Raw genomic sequence first — 27,055 nt, forward strand, 5'->3', positions numbered from 1 at the left:
ACCTATATATTTCGCACTTTAAATATTACATAAAATGTTATGTGAGTTGTATTCTTGATAAGTGATTCTTTGGTGAGTGATTTTGCATAACATATTTTAAGCAGGGTTTATTGCACGTTTTAAAGTTCAAAGAGCAAAACTGTATATTAAAACTGTTACAAAGTAATCTCCGTATTTTTAGAATTGAAATATTAAAATATCCGAAACATGCACGAAACCTTCTATTTTCTAAAACCTGAAAAGTATGGATTTCCAAAAAAATCATCATAAAATAGCCCTTACCTGTGTATATGCCTTTTACGACAACTGGCAATTTTGTTTGTCTGGTTACCCATGTAATGTGACTTGGTAACAATTTTGGTTCTAAGGCTGGCTCTTTCTCATCGGAAAAGTTTGCGAAACTGCAAGGAAAATATTCAAATTTAAAGAAAGCAGACTGAAAGCATTTTCATAACAAAGGTCTTATAGAGAAATTCATCAAATATTTTGATAAATACAAACTAAGTACACAGCCATCTAAATAAATACCCAACCACCTTATCGGGATAGTCGTTAGTGACGCTCACTGCCGTACCGAACGGGCCGGGTTGAATTCCGGAAAAGCCATAGATGTTTGCAAATGTATAGTATTTGTACGGCATGGGGGCACTTTAACTGTCTGATGAGCCGAAAGTCCTTTCGAGAAATTAGTGTTAGGTGAAGAGGGGAGAGAAACCCTCGGATCCATCGCTCTGGGGTGCTCTCTCCTTCAAAATAGGAGGCGGGACGGAACTGAGCATGGAAGTCGTACTGTTACCTGCTATTCCGCGGGAAAGCGCGTGGGGGCTATCATACCCCACATTCTACAAAAAACTGGAATATTCCTAACTTGTGAAACTGAAATTCTGTTGCTGCTTTCAATAGCTGAGCTTCTAGTTGTGGTTGACTTTCAACTATGACTTTCGGTACTATGAATATTGTATTTCGGAAACTAAAGATGAAAATAGGAATATTTTCTACACTGTTTGATTTCGAAAACATAAAACATTAATTTCTTATGTTCCTATAAAAAGGAAAAACTGTTCTTATGCTTTCAACATTATATAACGATCATACAATAGATGATACTACTGGAGAAAATAAAACATCAGAAATTATATGTTTTTATGATATGACTAAAAGAGCAGTGGATACGGGGGATAAAATGTCAGCTAGTTATTCAATTACCAGAACAAGAAGGAGCTGGCCAATGGTAATTTTCTTTTCTGCACTGAATGTTGTTGCAATAAATGCTCGAATTTTATTTCATTCAACTGCCAATCCACCAACCAGAAACAGAAGTAATATCTGTTTTTGAGGGACTTTGCATTACAATTAATAAAAAAAGTATTGAACAAAGATCAGAGATTAATACTTTACCGAGAAACTGAAGTATTGCATGCAAGAAAAGAGCAGAAGTTTCTACGAATAATTCAAACGAATATATGAAATTCGAAACAACCAAGTACAAAAGATGTGACGAATATTTTTTTTTTTTTCCCTCGAGTTAAGTACAGAGAACGTGAATGCGATGTTTAAAATGTGAAAAATTTCTGTGCCAAAAACACATGAATGTAATTCGTTCAACGAGTAACGAAATAAAATAAGTCTTGTGTATTAGAGATGCGATAAAACGTAGAGGCATGATGTTTGTTTTGTTATTATTTTCATTTATCTTAATTTTCACTCTAAGAATATTTTGGAAATTAATTTTTTGAAATCCAATTATTTCTCACGTGTTTATAATACGCGAGAACAAGAAAAACAGTTTTAAAACTAAATAAAAGTATTTTTATCATATTGTAAATATTGGGTATGTGATACCCCACGCGCTCACACTAGTAACTTTTCATGATGCGACTTTCGCCGGGTTATATTGTAAGGATCTTAAGTTTTACTAACGTTTACTTTTATTTTAAATCTTTACTATCACTTCTTATTTTCTACTTCCGGCCAGAATTATAAGCGTTAAGGTTTTTATGCAAAGTTGTCTGGCGAACTCCAAGTATTTAAGTTGTGGCTTTTTGCCAAGCGAGAGAGAGGAAGCAGTGAGTTCGAAGCAGGCCGCTTACCTTAGAAGTTACGCAGTTGCTTGTTGCCTTCCAGGCCAGAGGTTTTAATCCTCTTGATAAATTTAAACGTATTGTAGTGTTCACAGTCTCTGTACTACATACGCTTCCTGTTAATATAAGGCCAATCGTCCACGTTTATTATTCTAAAGTTAAATTAGAGTTTAGTTTTATTTTTTATACTTTTACGTTAGACCCCAAGTGGCGGGTCAGTGTATTCCGAAGTACGGAAGTTATTGTATATAGAAAAAAATAAAGGGTTTTTGTATACCCTTCATCTGTATCCTGTCTACTTACCACAATTAGTGAACATAGCTTTAGTAAGCTCTCTGTCCCGAGTCAGGTCCTTGTATGTTCCCGAAGAAGGTAAGAAGGAACATTGACACTGATAGTGGCGCCCAACGAAGAAGAATAACCATGGCCGAGTTTCAAGAAGAACCTGTGCTGCCTGCAGAAACGGCTCAGAATCCAGAAATGCCAGCTGCCGTCCTGGAAGGATTTGGTTACATCGTCCAGACCATGCGCGCATCGATGAAACCAGAAGCAACATTTAAGGAAAACTCACCGGTAACCAGTTTTTTGGAAAAATTGGATGACCACTTCATGCTCTACTCCGTGCACGAGTTTCAAAAAGTTACCTTAGCTACCAGCGCTTTGAGGGGCCAAGCGCTTAACTGGTTCAAATGTATAGGCAGAAGTCTCTTGGGTCAAGCAGGAAGTCCCACATATACTTACGAAAATTTCAAGACTGCCCTACTAAAAGCCTTCACTGTTGTAAGGGATCGTGCAAAATTAGAAACGGAACTTTTCAGTATATATCAACAAAGAATCGAAAACCTCTCGAGCTTTATTTTAAGAAAAATTCACGTTTTCAAGCTCTTGTATGGAAACCGTCCGGATCCTGAAATAATTCAAGTGATTTTGCCGAGGTTACTGTCCCAAGTGCAAGACTTTATTGAATTAAGAAATCCGACTACACTGGAAACGTTATTTGAGCTAGCAATCCAGTTTGAAAGTAGAAGAACGGCGGACGTCAAAAGAAGACGCCAATATCAACAGCGAAACCAATTTGGTACGCCAAGACTACAGCAAACTCAAACACACGGCTACGGAGGCAAAGCGAATCAGTGGGCAAGGAAACCCGAGCATTCAGAAACAGCCGGCGAACGTCGACAGTTCAATAGCAACCCAGGAAAAAAGTCTCAAGGCCAGGAGAAAAAGAAGGAAAGCACGTAAATGAAAAATAATTTAAACTAAAACGGATTTCTGCTGACGGGAGGGTGCGGAAATCCGAAGGCCACGAAAACCCCTCTTCCTACAAGTTAAATACAGTAATGGTGAAAAATTTGACTCTTCCGAAGATTGAAGTGTTGGTGAAAAATATCCCAGCCACCGCACTCCTGGATACCGGCGCGCAGTGTTCCTGTGTGGCAGAACATTTTTTTAGGAAGTATTTTCGCAAATACCGCATATATAATGCGGATAATATGACAGTGTTAGCGGCGCAAGGAGAAAAATGTAAGTGCGTAGGTAAAGTACCTTTGTATATCCGTATTAAGGACGAACAAGTAAAGGTGATGTTTTTTATAGTAAAGAATCTGCAAGCACATTTAATTTTAGGAATAGATTTTCTTTCAGAAGCACAGGCTACGCTGGATTTTAATGAAGCGTCCCTTAAGCTGACAATGAAACCAGTTCGTACAGAAAACGCTGAACCGCGGATGTTAAAACTTGATCACTTCCCTAATGACGAGCAAGGAAGAATCCGACAAGTGGTAAGTGAATTTGCTTCGTTATTTAGTGATATTCCAGGATTTACTCAGGTTACTAACCATAGTATTGACACCGGAGATGCAATGCCAGTTCGTCAAAAACCATACCGGTATGATAAGAATAAGGAAAAAATTATAGAATGGCATATTACCGATATGCTACGTAAAAAGATCATAGCGCCCATCTCAAGTAGTTATGCTAGCCCGGTGGTTTTATGTAAGAAAAATAATGACTATCCTTTGACGCATCCAAAAAGATGGAGATTCGCTATTGATTACCGTAAATTAAACTCCATAACTAAATATCCGGTATATCCGTTACCGATTATAGAAGAAATTCTAAGGAACATAAAATCAACCAAATTTATGACGACTTTAGACTTAACGACTGGTTATTTTCAAATAGGGGTGAGGCCTGAGGACGTGCCCAAGACTGCTTTTATAACCAAGTCTGGCACTTATGCATTTTTGCGTATGCCGTTTGGCCTTTCAGGGGCCCCGGCAACATTTCAGCGATGCATGGACATTGTGTTAAGACCTGTTCTTAGAAAGTCCACATTTATCTATTTAGACGATATCATTATTACTAGTGATAATCTCGACCAACATGTACAGGATTTAAGACAGGTGTTTTCTTTAATAAATGAGGCCGGTCTAAAAGTTAATGTCGAAAAGTGCAAATTTGCAGCCCCTGAATTAAAATATTTAGGTTACAAAATATCTCAAAAAGGGATCGAGACAGATGAATCAAAAATAATCGCTGTACAAAAGTATCCGACTCCAAACACGGCAAAGAAGCTCTCTTCTTTTCTAGGACTTTGTTCATATTATAGGTCCTTTATAAAAAATTTTGCAGCTATTGCTGAGCCATTGTTAAAATTAAAAAGGAAAAAGGCAAGATTCTCGTGCACGGCCGAAGCTAATAGTGCTTTCGAAAAATTAAAACAAGCATTAACGCAAGCCCCTGTGTTGAAATTTCCTGAAAAGGATGAGAATTTAGAAATTTCAGCGGATGCTTCGGATTATGCGGTAGGAGCGGTACTTTCGCAAAATCAGCAGCCCGTGGCATTTTTTAGCCGAACTTTAAATCAAACACAAAGAAACTATTCCGCGACCGAGAGAGAGGCACTTGCAGTTTTGTTAGCAGTGCAAAAGTTCCGAGTCTATTTTGGAAAGGCGCCGATAACAGTGTACTCTGATCATGCGGCGGTAACTAGATTGTACTCAGGGAAAAATTTATCCCCCAGGTTAATAAGATGGGCACTCAAGCTGCAAGAATATAATCTGGTAATTAAGCATACCCCTGGAAAGGAAAATATCGTAGCAGATGCCCTATCAAGAATTAAAATAGACGAACAAGGAAATACCGTAAAGGTGGCAATGCTTACAGCATGTACAATAAATTCCCGAGAAACTATAATAACTGAACTGGGTAAGGATCCTGAGTTTGGAAGCATTCATGAGTATTTGAAGGATCCTGAAAATTTTAGCCACCAAGATATTGTGGCGATAAGAAATAGGGCGGCCCATTACGAACTAATAGATGGTCTATTATTCTATACAAAAACTACGAATTCCAACAACGAATTTCGACCTGCTATCCCAGCTAGTCTTAGATTAAATATCCTGCAGGAGCTCCATGACAGCCCTTTAGCTTCTCATGCTGGTATTCGAAAAACTTTCCAACGCGTACGCGAGGCAGTCTACTTTCCTGAACTGCAAAAGTTAACAAGGGCGTATGTCCAGTCCTGCCCAACATGTCAAGCAGTTAATTATATTAATTTCCGCCCGGCCGGGTTTCTAAATAGTATTAAATCCGAATTTCCAAATGAAATAATTGGCATCGATTTATTGGGCCCTTTCCCAAAACGTCAGTTAAATAAAAGTCGCTATATCCTTGTTATGGTTGATCATTTTAGTAAATGGACCGAAATTGTTCCCTTAAAACGAGCCTCCGCGAAATTAGTTACTGATTCTATTTTAAATAAATATATTTTAAAATACGGGGCGCCCCTAAAAGTTATATCGGATAATGGTCCTCAATTTGTAAGTAATATATTTGAAGACATGTGCCAAAAACTGGGCATACGTCATTTAAAAATGGTCCCGTATCGGCCGCAATCAAATATATCGGAACGGGTCAATAGAAATATAGTGAAAATTTTCCGTAGTTATGTTAAAAATTTTCATAAAAGCTGGGATAACTATGTCAATGAATTTGCTTTCGCCCTTAGGACCGCAAAACATGATACAACGGGCAAAACTCCTGCTGAGTTATTTCTAGGCAGAAAGATTATAACACCGTTAGATAAATTATTTTATGTGCAACAAAGAGCCCCAGAATTTAAAATGGGTGATATAGAAAAACTAATAAAAGAAGCAAAAAAGAATACGGAAGTAGCACAAAGAAAACAGAAGCTCTATTATGATTTGAAACGACGGGGAGTAAGTTATAAAGTAGGGGATGAAGTTTGAAAAATTAAGCATTCACTTTCTTCAGCACCAGAAGATAAAACTGCCAAATTTTTTCCACGATTTGAAGGACCATATGTTATAGAAAAAATAACTCACGCTGTAGTAGTGTTAAAAGCCAGAAATGGTGAAACCTGTTCCGCAAACATTGATCAAATCAAGCCCTACTTCGATCGTAATAAAATGCAAATATTTTCAGATCTTTTGCAGGATCCGGCACCGCAGGCACAAGCTCCAGAGGTGGAAAAACGACAAGTACAAGGGCAAGCCAATAAGAGGCAGGAGCAAGTGAAAAGAAAATTGCCCCGCGGAAAAATTGAAGGGAGCAAGAAAAAGAAGCCGTTCCACCGTCCAGAAAAGAGAGTTCACGAACACCCGCAGAATGAAGAAGGGAGAAGGACGACGTATGTGAAGAGGACCAGGAGAAATGACGGCAACTATAACCCGGCTCTGAAACGGAAGATCGACTCATCCGACAGGACTCTCCGCAGTAAATGTAGCCGAACTGCGGAAGGGCCATCAGCGGCGGAGGAAAAGTTACAAGGAAAATTTGAACGGCCAACAACGAGATCCAAGCAGGAACACGACAGAAGTTTCCCGGTTCCGCCAAGACCAGCTGCCATCAAACGGCCAAGACCACAAGCAGAGGAGAAAAAGAAGGTATTCAAGGGTGACCGAACTGGTGAAAAAAGGAAGCTTCCAGAGGAAGGCACTGAAGGGCGAGCCCGTACAAGAAGGAGGATAAATCACACAACTATCTGCAATACCTTTAAAGACTGGGCCCAGAAAAGGATGTCCGAATATCACAAAGATAAGTAAAATTTTATGTTACTTTGCAAACTTAAGTTAATCTTTCATTCTTACTGCAAGTGGCAGATTTCAAGAAGTTTTACCTCATGCGAGGTCTACCTTTATCGCCAAAAGGGCGAGAAATGAGTTGTTACCGATTTTGATATTATGTTTTTCAATTACTCGCGCGTAAAACTAAAGTTGATGTATAATAGCGTTGTGTAAAGACTTAAATATTGAAAAAAAAAGTTATTGTATAAATTTTATTTAAAACATTCTAGCAAGAGAGAAGTTTTAGTCTGAAAGACTTTTCGAAATGTAGTATTTCAATGTAGAAAGAATTGGCACTTGCTTTGAAAAGAATAGAAGTTAACAATGTACTACTAATGTATGTTTCCAAATGTGTAAAATTAACGGCATGTTAATATGTTCTTATATACAATGTGAAATGTTATTTTAAATGTTAAGAAATACCGTGATATGGTAAAAGTGAAAGTAATGTTAAAATTTTATTTATTTGTGTGACTGTAAAAAGACTAAAGCATGGCGAATATGTGTTAAAGGTTGAATGATGTAGTTAGGCTCTCTGACGCTACACTTTAGAGTTAGACACTTTCAGAATAGTACGTCAGGGTTTAGAGTTGAAATTAGGGTGTGTTAAGAGGTCTTGTTATGTTGAATTTTAACACGTTAGTGTCTTAATTAACGTTAGTGTTTTGATTGTAGGAGGAAGTGTGGAACACGTAGACAGAAACACATTCGTGTTTGGTGTTCTTTTACAACACATGTCAGAGAGCACGAGGAGAGATAATTAAAATAGTCATGAATGAAATAAGAATGTTAAGAGAAGTATAATTGTATATGTTACTTGCCATTTCATTGTGTAACATTTCATTAAACTAGTTTTCCTTCCAGATCTCTGGAAGGAACCAGAATTGAATAAAAGATCCTGTTTAGATGCAGTACAGATGAAAAAAAATTGTTGTATATCCTGGGAGCTGCTATTAAAAAAAAATTTCTTTCTTTTAAATTTCTAGTTTCTAGCGAAGTATGTTTGTAAAAGATTGGCCTCGCGTTAGATTCTAGAGCTAAAAGTTTTCAACAAGGTCGTTTTAGACCTCAGTTTCAAACTAATTAACTCTGGCGGGAAGTATGTAAGGATCTTAAGTTTTACTAACGTTTATTTTTATTTTAAATCTTTACTATCACTTCTTATTTTCTACTTCCGGCCAGAATTATAAGCGTTAAGGTTTTTATGCAAAGTTGTCTGGCGAACTCCAAGTATTTAAGTTGTGGCTTTTTGCCAAGCGAGAGAGAGGAAGCAGTGAGTTCGAAGCAGGCCGCTTACCTTAGAAGTTACGCAGTTGCTTGTTGCCTTCCAGGCCAGAGGTTTTAATCCTCTTGATAAATTTAAACGTATTGTAGTGTTCACAGTCTCTGTACTACATACGCTTCCAGTTAATATAAGGCCAATCTTCCACGTTTATTATTATAAAGTTAAATTAGAGTTTAGTTTTATTTTTTATACTTTTACGTTAGACCCCAAGTGGCGGGTCAGCGTATTCCGAAGTACGGAAGTTATTGTATATAGAGAAAAATAAAGGGTTTTTGTATACCCTTCGTCTGTATCCTGTCTACTTACCACAATTAGTGAACATAGCTTTAGTAAGCTCTCTGTTCCGAGTCAGGTCCTTGTATGTTCCCGAAGAAGGTAAGAAGGAACATTGACCCTGATAATATATAGTGCTCAAGGTTCTTGCCAATGACAAGCGCAATCTAGCTCCACTTGCCACGATTTGAATTTTCCCGGCTTATTCTGGTATTAGCGACCTGATCTGATGTTACTGTCGCTTGGTGGGGATATGCCATAAATAAAAATTAACGTTACCTTAATATTATTTAATATGGTTCTTAAAACATTTTATAAGGCAGTAATAACTTTCTTTCAGTTCTTATTTTGTTTGTTTATTTGGCCGTCCTCATCTTTTCCTATTACACCAAATTGTATTTTAAAGTTCTCTAAGAACAAAAACAAAGGAAACTAGGTTTATGTGTTTATTTAAATCTATAATATTAGAAATTGAAAATTAAAATTAAAATCTTTTTTTGTTTTTATACATTGATAAATTATTTCCAAGTGGACTATAATATAAATTTAAAATACACTCATGTCCATAAATTAAGGATAATGCAAAATCAGGCTAAGAGAGAGTTAGAAGCAAAACACATTTGACTTATTTGTAAAGCTCATTTATTAAGCAAAAGGTAAAGAGCAAAAAAAGCTGCTATATGTTTGATATTATTAAAACAATTAGCGATTTTTTCTCCCTGGAGCAAATTGCAGAAAACACCTATTTACAAAAAACGAATATTACATGGCTGGTATGATTGTTAATACATTGTATGTCTCCCAGACGATGCAATACAGTCCGAACAACGCCTAGGCATGCTGAGTATCAAATTATCGATCAGATCTTGGGGGATAATTCACCACTCAAAAAGAAATGCTCTCTGAAGTTCCGGTAGACATGCAGGAAGAAGTTGACGGGTTGCAACTCGTCGGCCAAGCAGGTCCCACACATGCTCTACTGGATTCAAGTCCGGTGAGAAACCTGCCCAGTACATACGGGTGATATCCTCCTATTGAAGGCATTCGCTTACGATGTTTGCATGGTGAGGACGGGCGTTGTCATCCATAAACACAAATTGTGCGCTCATGGCGCCCCGAAACAAACGTAAATGCTGTTCCAGAATGACGTCCCGATAGATTTGGCTTGTCATGGTTCAAATTTGAACATGCAGGTCAATTCTGGAACACAAAATAATTCCATCCCAAACGAGGCACTCCTGCACCACCGTAACGGTGTCGTTCAATGATGTTTTCTTGGTGGTAACGGGTACCTGGAGCTCTCCATATGAAAGTCCGGCGAGAATCAGACTGCAAGCTAAACCTGGACTCGTCGAAAAACATCACACAAGCCTACTGTTGCAGTGTCCACAATGCATACTCTCTACTCCAGGCTAACCGCAGGCGACAGTGAAGGCATCTGATAAGTAAGTGGAACGAATCTGACAGGTCTACGAGCATATAGACCAATCTGTCCTAAGCGTCTGTAAACGCTCTGCCTTGAAATTGTCGTACCAGTGGCTAAATAGAGCCGACGAGACAGGTCTGAGTCTGTGCTCCGTCTGTTTCTTTTGGCAGTAACTGCCAAATACCGGTCCTCATTCGGCGTTGTAACTCTGGAGCGACCTGTGCTGTAACGTCTACTCACATTACCATCATTTTGGAATCTTTGCCAACGCCTCGAGATGACACTCTCGGCAATTCCAAGTTCGTCTGATACTTCCAGTTGGGTACGCCTACATTCCAGACGGCCGATAATTGTACCACGTAAAAAATCATCCAAATGCGTTCTTTGTGTCATAACTATTCGGTTATTGCACTGAAATGCTTATAAAGCGCCTGCGAACAATTTTACTTCTTTGCCTGTATTCCTTATATATCACTCTCTTGCACTTTCGACATAGTGACGTACCTTCGGTGTCATCTGGTTACTTCCTGAAATTCGCATATGATTCCTGAAGATGTGTGTAGTGATTTTACAGGTGATATATTTATTTTAGAGTTCGATTTCCGCGTGACTCCGAATTATCCTTAATTTATGGACATGAGTGTACAAACCTCATTTAACATTTTTAATATTTTTATTTAACCTTTCAAATTTTGCTTCCCATGAAGCAGGAAAATATACGAACGACTAGAGCTTTTATAAGCTACATTATCGAAGCAACATAGCGTTGCCATATTAAGCAATACAAATATAACCACTTTAATTGCGCAAACGATTAGCTATTTTACAGATTGGCGTTAACATACAATAAACAAAAAATCTGAAAAGTTTCAGATTTTAAATTACGCCCAAAGAGGCGTTTTTTTAACGTTTTGTGTTCACCTTTGTTTATTAAATATCATGTTCCTTGCACTTAAACCATAAAATTCAGTTTAACAGCAATGTCGCCAGATAATTTTAAAATGAGTATATCTTTAGAATTTCCGATACTCAGTTCCGCGGACAGGAGATAAAAAGGTTTTTCTTTCCCCGTAAAAGTGTTGCCATTGCTCGCTTCGAAATCGTTGAGTTTGTTACTCAAAAATTCGTTAAAGTTTTACAAAATATGAAAGCGATCATAAAACAAACTCCAAATTTCAAATTTGGGCTTCCACATGCCCATATTCGCAGTAGGATTACGTTATTCAAAATTGGTTGGCTCTAGGTACCGTTGTTTTATCACAATGCAAGAAATATACATATATTTATGCAGATTCTTCATTATTTAATTTCTTTAAATATAATGCAGGGCTCTAACATTTGGTGGTAACAGTTTGAAAAATGACACGCAGCTTAAAGTGATTGGACCAAAATGCCAAAACGAAAACAATAGTCCTTCAGCGATAAAGCCCCCTTTGAACTAATAAAAAAAAAGTGTGGGAAAAGAATATAAATATGTTGATTTTTTAATGCAGACATAGCTTTAAAACCCGCTTTTCATACTTTGATTTTAAAAAAATCTCACTATAGAATCATGTTTCATACTTATAGATTTTTTTTTGCCATTAAAATGTGTTGTGCATAATCCCTGGAATAATTTTACCAAAATTTAGGTAAAATAGTAAATACATTTTTATATTTTCTTTCGACGTCAAAGTATCAAAGGAAGATTCTGTTAACAAACTTATTTGTTTTCACTTATATTCAGTTTTTTCCTTCACAACATGTCTGTTATTATCGAATGTGTTTTCAGTCATCATTTTACTAACTACAATTTGTGTAGGATGCTGAGTCATCTTTGGCATTAACTTTAAACAACATATTTAAAATTATTATAGGAAATGTGTTTAAGTTGTTCATTTCAATGTAAAGTTTATTTAACGAACAAACGACTTTTCTATAATATTATTGCTTTAAAAAAAGTTCAAATTTAATAGGCAAAAAATTGAAATTTAACTAATTTTAAATTGATAACATACAATCTGCAGTTGTACGTATCCTTTTAATTATCAACCGTTCCTGCCACCCTTACACCCTAAGGGCATTCTAGAGACATCAGGTATTTTTTGAAAACAGAAGAGATGAAAAATGAGCATCAACTTCGCCAGGACTCGAACCACGGGCCTCTCGAATACGCGTTGAGCGTGCTTACCACTACACTACGAAGGTATGCAAAGAAGACGGGTAACCTATTATAAACAATTAAATTTATTTTTTAAATTAAAAAAAAAATATTTATTTTTTTGTCGCCTCCAATGAATTGACGGAATTTTATGTTTTTTACGCAAGCACAGGTGCGAATTTAACCTCTGCTTGCATAAGATATTAATATTTGTATTTATTCACTCTTTACTTATATTGTAATACGAAATTTATCTACAAGCTCGATATTAATTCAAAATTCCAATAAACTCTGAGCACTTTTTAACCTGATAATCAAGTACCTGAAGTACACAGAATTAAATTTTGTTGTTATTGTTGCTAATGCTCACTTGTCTGACCTATAGTCAGCCGAAGTCCACGAAATCGCTTCTGGTAAGGAGCGTAAGTGTGCGCCTGTCGTTGGCAACAGCCTTGAGCGGCATATAGGTGACAGTGCGATTTAGCTCAGTTCTGCTCCCAATTTTAATGGGGGGACGGGTTTGAGGGTTTTCCACCACTCTTCCTCTGCCACCAACCCCTCGAGAGGACTTTCGGCTCCCCGCATACTTAGAGTGCCCTATGCCGGACGGACATTATGCATTTACAAATATCCACGCCTTCTAAGGATTCAAGCCCGGGACCTTCGGCACGGCAGTCAGCGACGCTGACCACTAATCCGGTTGAGCGGCAGAATTAAATGTTACTCTTTACTTTAACATAGCGAATAAAAGTACTGCATGTAGCAACTTTTGCAAAGATGAAAGCATAAACATAAGAAAGTGAAAAGAAAAATAAAGACTCATAATTATTATTCAACAAACAAACAAGAAAATGTTACCGTCTTTTGAAACGGTTCTTCATCTTACCTAACCCCTAAATCTTCCAATCCTTTTCCAGCATTGCAAGTCAGAGTAGGAAGAACTGGTGTATCTACAGTCAAGACGAAAGCACTAACACCAGCCTTAACAGCTTTCTGGATGAGATCTCTAGTTATTTCTCTCTTCTTGAACATGTAGAGCTGCATCCAATACTGAGATTTAGAATCTTGGATTATTCCTTCCAGGTCTTCAATGGAAATAGAGGTATAACTGCTTATAATCATAACCGTCCTTAAATCCGTAACACCTACAAGCCGTAAAAAGTCATCATCAGTTAAACATGAATACAACGAAATATTTATGCATTTCATGCTTTAACACTGCACAAGTAAGTTTGTATAGACATTAGGATATTTTGAAGTAGGAGCTATGAAAAACGAGCAATGCTTTCACCGAAAGTACTCGAACCTAGACCTCTCGACTACGCGCCGAGTGGGCTACCCTTACACTACGAAAGCACACAAAAAGGAGAGGAAAAATACCTTATACATTCCCCTTTTAAAGGGAGACTGGGGATTAGGGAACTTAATCGAACTTAATACTGGTGGTGAAGAATTATCATCCACCACCTTTTGGTTCGGGTGCCACTGTAGAGACATGAGGATATTTTGATGCTGGAGACATGAAAACTGAACAATGTCTTCACCGAGACTCGAACCTGGACCTCTCAAATACGCGCCGAATGTGCTAACACTAAACCACAAGGCATGCAGAAAGAAGGGAGAAAATACCTTAAAAGCTATTAAAACCTGATTCACTGCCGATGAGAAAAACAGTATCATTTCCGCAGTTTAATATTGAACACAGAGCTAAAGGTACTAATTTTATTTTTTTTTTCAGTTCTTTGATTCTATTGTAGGATTTAATAAGAAAATTCGCTTAAAATTTTGAACCCTGCTCATATCTTGCTGTGAACTATTGGATACAATGAAAATCAGGTATTTCAAGATCTGATGCAGGACTTTGGATAATAGCATAGCGCGGTTTCAAGGATTCTTGTCAATCACGCTCGTCCTGTTCATTCGTGTTAAAGGTAAGAGGCGAATTTCGTTTTATTTATTTAATTTATTTAAGATACCCGTACTGTATTAAGGGTAGTCTAATCTCTCTAACTCGCCTTTGGATATATATCAAGATCATATGTTAAAAAGAATCTGATGTGGACAACCCATGACTTCCTTGTACGAGCATCAGATTATACACATTTTGGCTGTATTTCTTTTAAACTCATTTCCTCGAATTTCATTAGAGATATCTTTCTCTTCCAATTAATTCAGTTCTCACGTCGCGGCAAGGTAAAGGGTCGTTCAATGTTGACCGGGAATTTTATTTCTTCCGAGAAAACAGATATAAGAAGAAGCACCAAACTATGTTAGCTTTTCAAAGTTTTCTCCTTGAGTATCGAGGCGCTGTTGGCATTTTTGTGGCAGCTCCCTGATACCTTTGGCGTAGAAAGAACTTCATTGTTGTCGTAGAATCTGGAGGACATCGTTCCGTAGTGCTTCATCTGTCGTGAATTTCTTTCCTCCCAGATAGCCTTTAAGGGGTGCAAACAAATGATAATCACTGGGGGATAAATCTGAACTGACGGGGTGAATAGGGCAGAATTTCTCAGCGCATTTCTGCCAGAGTTGTTGTTGTCACATTGGCCGTGTTAGGTCGGGCGTTTTCATGAAGAAGAATGACATTTCCAGGCAACATCCCAGGTCTTTTCTTGCGAATTGAATTTCGTACAGGACCGTTCAACAGTGTAATACTATATATTAACAGTGTAATACTGTGTATCAACAGTGTAAACTGGTAATACTGTATATTTATCGTGCTCCCTTTGTCCAGAAATTCCCCATGGATAACAACCTTCATGTTCCAGAAGACACTTGCCATAATCTTTCCAGCGGACGACTGTGTTTTGCTTTTGGGCAGAGGGGAACCTTTATGCTGCCAATCCACGCTGCTTTATTTGGTCTATGGGGTTTCATTGTGCAACCATGCTTCATCGCACGTGATGATGGATTGCAACCATTCATCACCTTTGACTCGAAACTGATTCAGAAACTGTTCGCAGACCGTCATGCGTGACCACTTCTGATCAAATGCCAGCTGGTGGGGAACTCAACTTGTACAGATTTTGAGAACGTGAATGATTGTCTCAACATTCCCGACACTGATATTTACCTCAGCAGCAATATCCTGCACTTTCACTTGCCGGTTCTTAAGAATCATTTGCTCAACTCGTAGGGTATTCATTGGTTCTACAAAAGTCGGGCGAATGTGTCCATGCGCTCCATTTGTCACCAGCTCTCGTCCTTCGCGAAACTGTTCACACCATTCGTACACTCTTGTCCGTGACATCATTTGTTCACCATACTGTGTTTGCAATTTTCTGAAAATCTCAGCTGGTTTAACTTTCTCCTTCACAAAAAATTGGATTGTACACGGCTGCTCCACAGCCACAGACACAATGCTTGTCGCCATGTTCGTTGCGACGCTGAATGCGCCAAATACGTCATGCCGGGCGTTAGTTACGCGATAAGGAATACATTACGTCACCTGCAAGCTTCATCATGATCCGGCAATTCATCAATTATTTATACGTACGAAATTCCCGGTCAACCTTGAACTACTCTTTACATAAATCTCAATTAAAATGAGAGTTTCTACGTAAAAACAAGCCATTCGGCCAACGGGACAGGAAGACGGATTTTTCGGTGAACAAAACTGGAAGTTTACTTTGGGTCCCACTCAGTAAAAAGACACCGAATGTGCAGAAACTGACTTAGTTCACTATTCTACTAAGAGTTTTCATATGTAAACAAACGGCATATGAAAACTCTTAGTAGAATAGTGAATTTGGGTTAGGCTTAATGGCACTTTAACAACTTTTAAACTGGTGCAGGCAGATTAACAAAAATCTTAAAACCCTTAACCGGAACTTAACAACATAATTCAATCGAGTTTAAAGCAAAAAAATGGATACATACGTACGTACAGATGTCGCAAAAAAAATCTCTTTTGAAACCCTTTTAAATCCATTTTTCAATACGTTTTGCGAAAACGAGTCCATTATTCTGTCCGTACGTACAGATGTCACACAGTAGTCAAATGGATATTTTCGTTGAAGTAGGATACCAGAAATTTTTCGTGACTACAATAGTTCCTTTACTACGTACAAGGAAGTAAAAAAGGGCATTTCTCTAATGCGCTGTTGTGACGAAAGATTCATTGTCTGCTCGATACCGTTTGACAAAGCGAAGGTTTCTTTCCTAGCAAAGCTCTTCATTTTTTATTACAAAACGAGCTACATTTTCAAAGTTTTAATTATAAATATATCAGTTACAGCTTTTCGACTACCATACAGAAATATATTTAGTGTGGCACTGCTAACATAAATGGCAACGTTAAAATACCTAGCATTTTCCTATTCCAGAACTGAACAGGTTACTTGAATCACATTTAATAATTCATTTGTCTAGTATTCTAAAGTCGATATTTTAATGATCTTCTGTTGTTCATTAATATTATAATTGAAGTTTTTGAAAATATGTTTTATTAAATGAATTTCTCTCACCTGCCGCAGTAGCTATTTCTCCAAAATAATGTGCAAGTCTCTGCAAGCCAATCGGAGAAAGACCTATTGGAAAATCTAATGTTCGTCTAAAGACGGTCGTTTCCAATTCGGTGTTTGCTACACCTTGCATCACTTTCGGCACAATTTTTACCCTTGAAATGTAAACATATATCAGTATAAGTATGCCGGAAATAGAGTCAAAGCATAAATATTAGCTAATGATAAAAAATCATGTGATAAATGTAAAAGGAACTTGCCACCAACTGAGCTAAGCGTTTTCCTTATAGAAGTCTACTTATCTTCTTACCTGAGTAACGTAATTGTACACAAAAGAAGTTAAGAAAACTATTTTATTAAAACGTCTAACATAACAATAGGGAACGCTTGTACTTACAGATCAAAATATAGTTTGCTTAATATGGGCAAGCATTGCCATCCATAAATATATATATTAAGTCACATATCCATTTGAAAAGATTTACATAAGATTCGAAGACCTTACCTCACATCTCTAAGCGATCACAGATCCGTAGTTGAAAACGTATAGGGGCATATATCCGTCGATCATTATTTTTCCCTATACCATTACACCTGCATTATCATAAAGGTAACGTCCCAAAATGCTTAACCCTTTGCGGCACAGTGTGTCCGGTCTGGACACACCTAAAAATTTCCTTCTGTAGGCACAGAAAAATTGAATGAAAAATGATTTATGTTTTACTATAAGTTACTCTGAACCTTCTTTATTTATAGTAGATAGCAGCTCAACTCAAACCTGTCCATATATTTTAGCCATGTTTAGTTTTTTAAGACCCTCATTTTTCAAAGAAATCTTCCAGACTTTTTTAGGGTATAAAAGGAATTGTTTGAAAAAAAAATGAAATTTTATTTTTTGGCTGTATGCTAATCTCCTTATTCCATATTAGTTTTAAATTTTTACCTTGAATTCTTGCCTAAAATCAAACGGCGAACCTTAGTTGTGCCTAGGTCGGACTCACCGATAATTTAGGTCAACTGAGAGTCTGTATTCTTTGTTTCTCCGCATCTCATCTGTCAGTTCATTGACAACAATGCTCCTTTCAGCACTCTTTTCGAAGCTCTATTCAATCAGTGTGCCACTTTGGGCACACCCACAGAATTAAAACCATAAGTGGTATCTTCACAAAATTTTACTTATGTACTCCTCTAGGCTTAATTAGACTGCCTACCTTCTTTTTTTTTTTTTTTTTTTTTTTATCAAAACTCCGAATTTAAAAGGTAGCGTGCCGAAAACACTAAACCATTGATGTTCACTCAAATTCTGATGTTCTTTGCAGCAGATAATCCGATTCCTCTTTTGTTGCGTAGACGGCGAAACTCATACCCTTAGTTTTCCGAAATAAATGCATTTTCTGTTAAGAGTTATGTATACAGTTTACCATGATACAACATTTCCAGAGGCGACTGCATGCTCTTAATTTAACTAAGGAGCACTAGAATTTCCTGTTACAATGGGCAGTTATTGCCAGATGTCGACCTTGAGAATGAATTGTTATTCATTTTTAATGTTTTCAGGCTCCTTACGATAGTTACAGAGCTCTGAACTCTTTCCCAATGCGTAGAAACTGTCTTGAAATCTCACCGTTTTTATCACTGTCCTTCCTGCTTCTAAAAAGTCCAAGATTCGCCACATTAAAGATTCTTTCAGATGATTATTCGGAGCCATAACAAAGTGTTGACATGATACTCTGTATTGCAGAAATTCTTTTACAGTCATTTTGCATGGAATCCACAGAATTCATTCAAGGTGTTCACAGCATTTAGAAATAAACCTGAAGCTAGAAACTCGACATAACAGTTTTGTAGTAAATGACATAATACCTTGAAGCCTTTTCGATCATTCTCAACTTCCTGGGATGTTAACCAGCTGATATATTATTTAAAATCTCTAAAAACGCTAATTTGCGCCCTCATTTTTCCGAGTGGCAACAATCTCGTACAAATATGCTTGTAAGTAAAAAAATATGCTTTATTTAGAAATGTGTTGCCACTGCTCGCTTTCAAATTCTAGAGTTGGTTAAAAAAATTTCGTAAGTTTTACAAAATATGAAATAAAAATAGCCAAACATTAAATATATCATTATTATACAAAGTTGTCTTCTGACATTGAAGAAAGCACTCGATTGCATGTGACTTCACTGTATGTCGAAATTTTTTCATTAACTCATAATTCCAGTATCAGCATTTTAAGTAAATAGCAGCTGTTGGCAAATTTTTGTTTCAGGTTACTATAATTTGCACAATATATTAATGCCATTTTAATTCTTTTATCGATAGAGAAAATGTTGTTATATTACATCAAACTTATATCATAATGTCATACGTATTAACGTGAAATGTCAAAAGTTTTTTTTTTTCTTCCTGGTCTGGCTACAAAAATGTTATTTACAAATTGGTTGCTGCTTAGAAAAAATAGCTACACTAGAATATATTGTGGTATACGACTTCATTCATACTGAAATAATTTTTACATGCTTTATTTTTAGGTTTACACAGAACTTAATAATTTTGCTTTGGTCGCAGCTAGCAACTTCGTATACAGTACATTAATAGTTCATTTTATTTTCAGTTTTTCAATACATAGAGCTGATAAACATTGCTTTGGCTGTAGCCCGCTAGTTAAGTATTATTTTTATAAGCCTAGCTTTCAGCTATAAATCTCTCTAAATGTTTTTTTATTTTACATGCAAGTGAGTTGATTTACTCGCAATTTCCAAACCAAACAACATCTTAATGCAGAGCTTTTAAAACTAACATTTGAAATGCGCTTTGTTAATTTTATAAGGATTACTGATAGAGATTGAATTCTTAATTAATGTAACATTTATTGCTCTGTTACTAAACCATATCACTGACAAGTGGCGTTTGGAAGTTTTGCAAAATATTTATTCCAGATATAGTTATAATATTAGTGTATTCTGCCGTTATGCCACAGACAAACAGCACTATAAATTAATCACGTAGTTTAAATTAAGGGTTCCAATATTCTCTTCATTGGCTATGCATGAAAAATGGTTGTTAGTTAATGGTTAACGTCCTATTTCAACCATTAGTTTCTTTCAAGTAAAATAATTACAGGAAAAAATATTAATACTTCATTTTAATTACATTGCATTATTATTTCCATAATGTTTTGTGTTATTAACCAGGCATAATTTAGTCATAACCAGGCATAATTAACTCATTGAGTTTTGTGTTATTAACAGGCATTAACGTTATTATACTAAGCATTAAAATGAATTAAATTATAAGATATTTCTGCCGTCTTCTTAGCACGCCTTCGTGGTGTAATTGTCAGCACAATTGGCGCGTACTCGAGAAGTTCGAGTACCCGGCGAGGGCATTGCTCTTTTTTCATGTTTCCTACTTCAAAAATAACCTAATGTCTCTACAAAATGTTGCAAATAAAAATTGAATATTTTTCTAAGTCGCGTTTATGATAGTTTTGAACAGAAACTGAAATATTGCACATCAATCCCGGAATATTACGTTTTTAATATTTTATTTATTACAAGTTTTGTTGAAAAAAAAACTGTAAATAATTATTAAAATATTTAAAGTGGAAATTATATTTTGCATCTAAATATTTTCAACGTTTTAATAAAAGAATTACGTATGTCAGCCTTGTTACTGATCATTAATTAAACAATGAAAATGTAAAATGTAAATAAAAAATATTCCTTGGCAAACATTTAAAATGACCATGTAATAATGCAAGTAGATCATGAAATAATTTGTTTTCAGTCTTTGATTATATACATAAAGGTTTAAAACGGGTGTTTCTGTATGTAAAAGTGCACTTAAGTCAGAGTTCTAAAATATAAAATTTTATGGAAGCATTAATTTCAAGCTTAACTATGTAACTTTACATATAACAATGTAAAAATAATTCGGTACAGTTTCCTTAAGAAATCACATTAAGAAATATTTTTTTTTTCATTCAGGCTGACAGGGTTTTCCATATTTAGGTTAATGCTCATGTGCTCTTCCATATTTCAAGAGAAAAGGATGTGCCACAGTCTTGAGATCATAGACTGGTTCAGATTCAGAATTCGAGACACTTCGGTTTGTGATCGTCCGGATTCCAGCATTCCAACGATTCTTTCTTTCGCAAGCATCTCCAATTGGCGTCTTTGTGCCATCATTCACCTTGTTTGATGGTTAACAACGTTCTTTCGCACAGCAGTTGCCCGAAACTTGTCTGAACTGCCTATGCTGCGTGAATCGGTTTCTCTGCGTTCCGACATGCGCAGGTGTTTCGCGCAGAACGTAGTCGACTGAAAAGTTTTGCATAAACCCAATGTTTCTTCTTCACCCAATTACTATCCGCAAGAAATTTGGTATAATTTTACGAATATTTACTCCATGTTTTTCGCATTTTACAATTTATGCTTAACTTTTGGACACCAGTGTGCTATATAAAAGATCTAAAAGAACGAAACAACCTGCTCTTTATTTTATGTTCTGTATATAAAGCAACACATAACATCTTTTAATGCACTGAAGTAGTAACATCTTTTAATGCACTGAAAGATAAAATGCTTAAAAATTCTTCATTCCAGTATTTTGTTAATCGTAGTTAGGAGTAGTTCCTATATTATAGGAATTGTACAATGAACTGCTATGTTCATTATAACTTATAATTTCTGTTGCATCTAAAGATCTCGAATCGTTGTACTGGAACGAATGATTAACTTAGTGGAATCAAAATACTTTTATTTTATTATTATGAAAAAATATTAAATATTTTTTCAAATTATACCAACTGAACTCATTAAACTCATTGTATATGTATTCCCCTTTTTTTATAATGACCCTCTTAGACAGTTGGCAAACAACACTATTTATTTTTCTTAGAAAGTTTGATAACCTTGATTTTTCATCACTGTAATTCAATGGTAGACTCTTAGTTGGGTACTGCATAGTTAATTTAGGAAAAGTTTGATTTTTGAAAGCACTGTAGAGTCTCACTTTCTTTGGTAGCATAAACTAGTGAGATTTAGAAAGACTACAGAGGACTAATCCTCTTGTCTTAAACTACAGAGGGAGAGAGTCCGAAGCAGGGTGAAAATAGCTCTTTTATTTGAATACAAAAAAAGTAACAATGATCCAACTTGGGTTTACACAAGAGAAACACTTCTGGCTTAAATTAATGTTGAACTAAATTAATTGTAATATATTAGCCTAAGGGCTCACAGGATAATTTAAACGCGCAGGAAAGGCTCTGATTTATAGAAAACCGACGAGACAAGCCGAATGGCTAGAAGTGCTCAAAGCAGGCAGCAGAATTAAATCGCTAATAGTCACGGTACAGGGTGGCCTGAAATAAGCTGAACACGGTCTAAATTTAACTTCCCAGCCCCTTTCTTAAATAGCTCTTCTTTCCCCCTCAATCTGAATAAACTATCTCTATTTCATTTACATTCTGGCATGAAAAGCGGGAACGAAAAGAGAGTGATGGAAAAGTAACTGAACTTAAAATTAACTATTAGCTCAAAATAAATAGATAAAACCTCACAACATAAAGTTGCATAAAAATAAAAAATGAGATCTTAGGAATAATAGTGGAAATACTAGTGATTCCTTTAATTAGTGTAGTTTAACTCTTTGAAGACCATAACGGTCCAGACGGCCTTTCATTCACACGACCATAACCGCCCCAAACGGCCGAAATTCCGATGTCGTTTTCTTCCCTTCCCTAAGATATGCAGTAGGTGCAGTTTCCCCAAATGCATTGTATCAGTTTACTGCAGACAGCTTGCCCTAAAAGGATTTATTTGTGGTTTCTTATTTTTATTTGTTAGAAGTAGAAAGAATGTCGTTTGAAATCTTCACTCTTCTTTGTGCGTTAATGGATGGGGATGGGAGGAAATTGTTGTGATTCTCGAAAACCATTTCGGGCGGTTTGGTATTTTAACATACAGGTTAGCGAAGACTTCGGTTTTCAAAGAGTTAATAATGCCAAGTGCTGTGGTACCAGCCTCACCAGCATTCCGTCAACATTATTTTGATGCATCATAGAAACATAAAGTTTTTAAACACCATTGTAGTGCTATTTAGAAATAGTCACTAGTGTCACTAAAATCTGCATTAAATAATTTCTCAGGACAATATTTTATTACGTTTAATAAACTTTTGGAATCTTACCTTCTGTAGGCTTCCATGTTTTCTTTGTATGTAATTCCCCTCCCTGATACTCCCAGGAAATAATTTCTAGCTTCTGGCTCAAGCAAAGCAGGTCCGCAACGGTCTAAAACATCTAGCGGCAGGCGATCAATACTGAAATTTGTTTCCCATCAAATAAATTAAATTCGTAAATAGCTCAATTCTATTTTAAACGTATGTATTTATATGAACAATAAATTATCTAAATATCAACGGCATTTTACACAATACATTATTGGATTTTAAACAGTTAGTATTAAAATAGATTTTAAAATTGAAAATAAACAAATATCAATTTAGAATTTAAGGGAACATATATTAGAACTCCACTAATATTAGAAATACAGCGACTGTTCAATTGATATTAGAATTGAATTATTGTTTAAATTAATAGTTAGCAACAATTTGTGAAGTTATTATCAGTACTTCTGTATCTCATTAGACATTAAAAAGAATTCGTTAACCAAAATAGTAGAGATTTGAATATGGCAACAAATAGATTAGGTAGAATAGGGAAAGAACTAAAATAGGTACAAGTAGGTGGAAGAATTAAGATTTGGGGTGTAACTTCTATTTCTTTGCTTTATTAATGATTGATATCAATAAATATTATGTTTTAAGTAATATTTTTATTTTAAACGCACGTTTCCTACAGCCACTGAATTTTCTAAGCAATTTGGTTCCGAATTGTTTTAGTAATAAATTAATACAGAGTTTGAAAATGAAATAATCATAAATTTTAGTAGTACGTTTTGTATGTAAGTTTTAGTTATTCCCTCAAGTTTCATATGTAAAAGTATAAAAATTACTATTCGTGTAATATTGTTAACAATATGTTTATATAACTTGCAGAATTTTAATAGCTTTTTTGTTCATTAAGTGTAAAAATTTCGCTTGTAAATTAGAAAGAAATTATATTCCCTACGAACAAATTAATTTATATAGGGATTTTATTTTCTTTCTTCAGCAGTGAAACTATATCTAGAGTCATTATACCATAAGATGAGATAATTCCTTGGCTAAGCTTGCTTCTTCAATATATTCAAAAGGTGGCCAATTTTTCCATAAAATTCTTCAGAAGATTTAAATCTGTTGTTTTTGTTTCAAATAATTCAATTTTCCGGATATTCAATTTTTGCTTTCTTCATAAATCACTTTTCATGGACCAGCTAGCAATTACCTAAAAATATATACCTAGGAAGAACAATGGGGGCAGTATTTACGCTCTCATAAAAGGATCTCTATGACCTTATGTGGCAGCATTAACAAAATTCGTGTCAACTATGTTCAGAATTTGTAGAATGAGGGAACAGTCTGAATTTGCATTGAAATTCTGAGCAGTTCCTCACCGGAATGTCTGGACGTTTTATTTTGGATCAAAATAGAGTGCCTGTGATCTGTGGCAATACCTGCATTAACGATAGGAAATAAACTATAAAAATCTAATTTTTATTCAATTAGACTTTTAATTTTGTACTTTACTTTGATAGAAGAATGAATGAGAATATTCAGAAAATGAATCCGGAAATAATTAATATTTCTTATCGTGTATTCAATATTCTCAGTGGAATTCTGGGAGAGGGGAACAACATGGCTGAATTTTTCTGCTGAGGAAACCACTTTTTAATTACATTACAAGTTGCAGAATAAAACTGCAATACAGGCGGTGGCAGAGAATTGTTCGTAGTGCATATGTAAATTCTTTCTTTCCCGAAAATTTAGTTTAATAGTTTTTCGAAAGAAATACATACATATTGTTACGAATTTTGTATTTAGTTAGACATTTTCAGTAGAATTATAATTAAAATTGTTATATTTCCCCATGCAATGAGCGCAAGACGAGTTTTAAGAGAAAGCTATGCCCGAAAATTAAACTTACAGGAGCACGTACATTTAACATTTGAATAAAAGTTTGTTTCAGTAATTCATATTTAATTTGAATAAATGTAATTGACTACTATGTTAGATGTAACCGTAATTCTATTCTTTTGCTTTCCAAAATTCTCGAGACGCAGAAATTACAAGAAATTTCTCGCGACTGATTTAAAACTATAAAAACCCAGACAGAGAACATCTCAGCTCACTTGCTGAGTTAGCTGCTGTTATTATGTTTACGACTTCAGCGTGAAATCGGATTAGCTTTCTCTTTGCATGGCGTTGTATTCTAACGTTTTTAGAAGTTTGGCGTACAACTACTGATTATATTGCGGGATATTGTGTACTTGTACGAATATCTCGGAAGAAAATTCCAGCGTCATGTTATATTTCTTTTGATAAGAAGAAATTTTATTACCCTTTTTATCGAAGTTGGGCAGCGAATCTATTATGAACCCGTACGCGCGCAACAACATCTAAATATTATGAAATATATTATAAGAATATATATATATTCAGGTTTGAATAATGTTAACATATTTACAGATTTTATACATTAGCTTTTCGCGACTAAAAGATTTCATCCAAACATACGAAGGAGACGAAAGGCGATCATGCCAAAATTATTACTGAATGTTTGACGGAGTACTAATTCCCTTTGATAAATCAGCACTCTTTCGAGAAATCGGTAATAGTTTACTTATGTTTCTATAAAGTATTGTTCTACGTTTTTTATGTATGTATTATTCCTTTTCCTTTTATTTTATTTTAAAATGTACGTTTTTGAGGCCTACCAGTACAAATATTAAACGTCTTTTATGTTTATTATAAGATTTTAATAGTTTTATCACAGTCCTCTCAAGTTTTAGTATTTCTTAACTTCAATGAGCACCAGATTTACGCTTCCCTTCCTGCGAGATAATCATAAATAGAAAATTAACATTAATTTTTAATTAACAATTATTTATATATATACACATGTATAAACATATCTGATAAATATATTTCATACTTAGAAAAAAAAAATTCATGGTAAATTAATATTTGCATACTTTTAGTTAAATTTGCAGAAGTAAAATTCTTGGTACAATACATTTCATTGGAAGAAAGCTGTGAATACAAACATCCAAGCCAAATATTTGCCTCTTAATATGTGTAAATTTAATAAACTTTTATTCTGATTTTAACTGTTTAATAAACCTTTGTTCTGGTAAATTACAGTTTAGATGTAGGGAGAGGAACAGTAAATTATACATACCGGCTAATGTCAATGTCGCAATTTTCAGGTTGGTACTTTTCATTACAAGGGACCTGAATGAAAATAGTTCATATAAATGTACTGACAGTTAACAATTAAATGTTTTAATCTTAGACACTTAAACTTTCTTTCAGAATGGTAAGGGAATTAAATTTTAAATATGGCTAACAGGATTTTAATTTGGCTAACAGGATACCATTATAACATATAATATACGTTTAATATTGAATTTAACAAATGTTCTCTATTCGTCTAAAGCTAATATAAATTAAAAATTTAATTAAGAAATTTTAATTGCAGAAATTAAAATAAGATTAATTATTGTTGCGAATTAATTTACAATATCATTTAATTATTTTTATTTTTATATTTATTATTCTTACTTATTATTTTATTTTTTTTATTTTCACAATTAAAGTTTCTTAATTTTTAATTTATGTTAACTTTATACGAATAGAGAATATTTGTTAAATTCAAATTTCATTCCTTGCAGCAATGGCGCAAGAGAATTATTTAAATTTAATTTAACTTTACTATATTCTTGTGAAACAATATATGTTTAATATATACATTTGCTTGTAAGTTCTTTTCATGCGGTTTAAAAGAAATTATTTCGTAAATTATCATATACAATTAAATTATAAGCCTTACGTCAAGCCAATCAAAACCTGCAGATAATATAAAGAAAAAAGGCAAATATTTCAGAGATTTGCAAAATAGATCAAACATTGCTACTGCTGCTATATCTGGCAGAATATATTCCCTATAAGGCAATGAAGAGGAACTAATTTGTGTTAATGAAAAGGATGGAGTCCTTATATACTGAGATATTTGTACCCATATGTAGAAAAGATAGCAGGTGAAGCAAAAAAAGTACATATTAATCATTGTAATTACGCAAATACATATGCAACTCTTATAATGATGCGTGATCCTTACATATCCGTGAAAAGAATA

General features: G+C 35.1%; 1 protein-coding gene across 1 annotated transcript in view; it reads right to left on the reverse strand.

The window, feature by feature from the left end:
- Window positions 1–221: 221 nt before the first annotated feature.
- Window positions 222–27,055, reverse strand: part of LOC118206145 (2-Hydroxyacid oxidase 1-like) — a 43,486-nt gene continuing 16,652 nt past the window's right edge. Inside the window, exons 2-8 of the mRNA XM_085812500.1 lie at window positions 26,750–26,882; window positions 26,099–26,151; window positions 22,948–23,079; window positions 16,762–16,913; window positions 13,182–13,440; window positions 283–401; window positions 222–235 (exon numbers count right to left, since the gene is read on the reverse strand). Coding sequence (XP_085668626.1) covers window positions 222–235; window positions 283–401; window positions 13,182–13,440; window positions 16,762–16,913; window positions 22,948–23,079; window positions 26,099–26,151; window positions 26,750–26,882 — 862 coding nt within the window. The remainder of the gene's footprint in view (window positions 236–282; window positions 402–13,181; window positions 13,441–16,761; window positions 16,914–22,947; window positions 23,080–26,098; window positions 26,152–26,749; window positions 26,883–27,055) is intronic.

This window comes from Stegodyphus dumicola, chromosome 3, assembly GCF_044657685.1.
Source record: "Stegodyphus dumicola isolate Sdum_Otavi_A_Nest chromosome 3, ASM4465768v1".
Taxonomy (NCBI): domain Eukaryota; kingdom Metazoa; phylum Arthropoda; class Arachnida; order Araneae; family Eresidae; genus Stegodyphus; species Stegodyphus dumicola.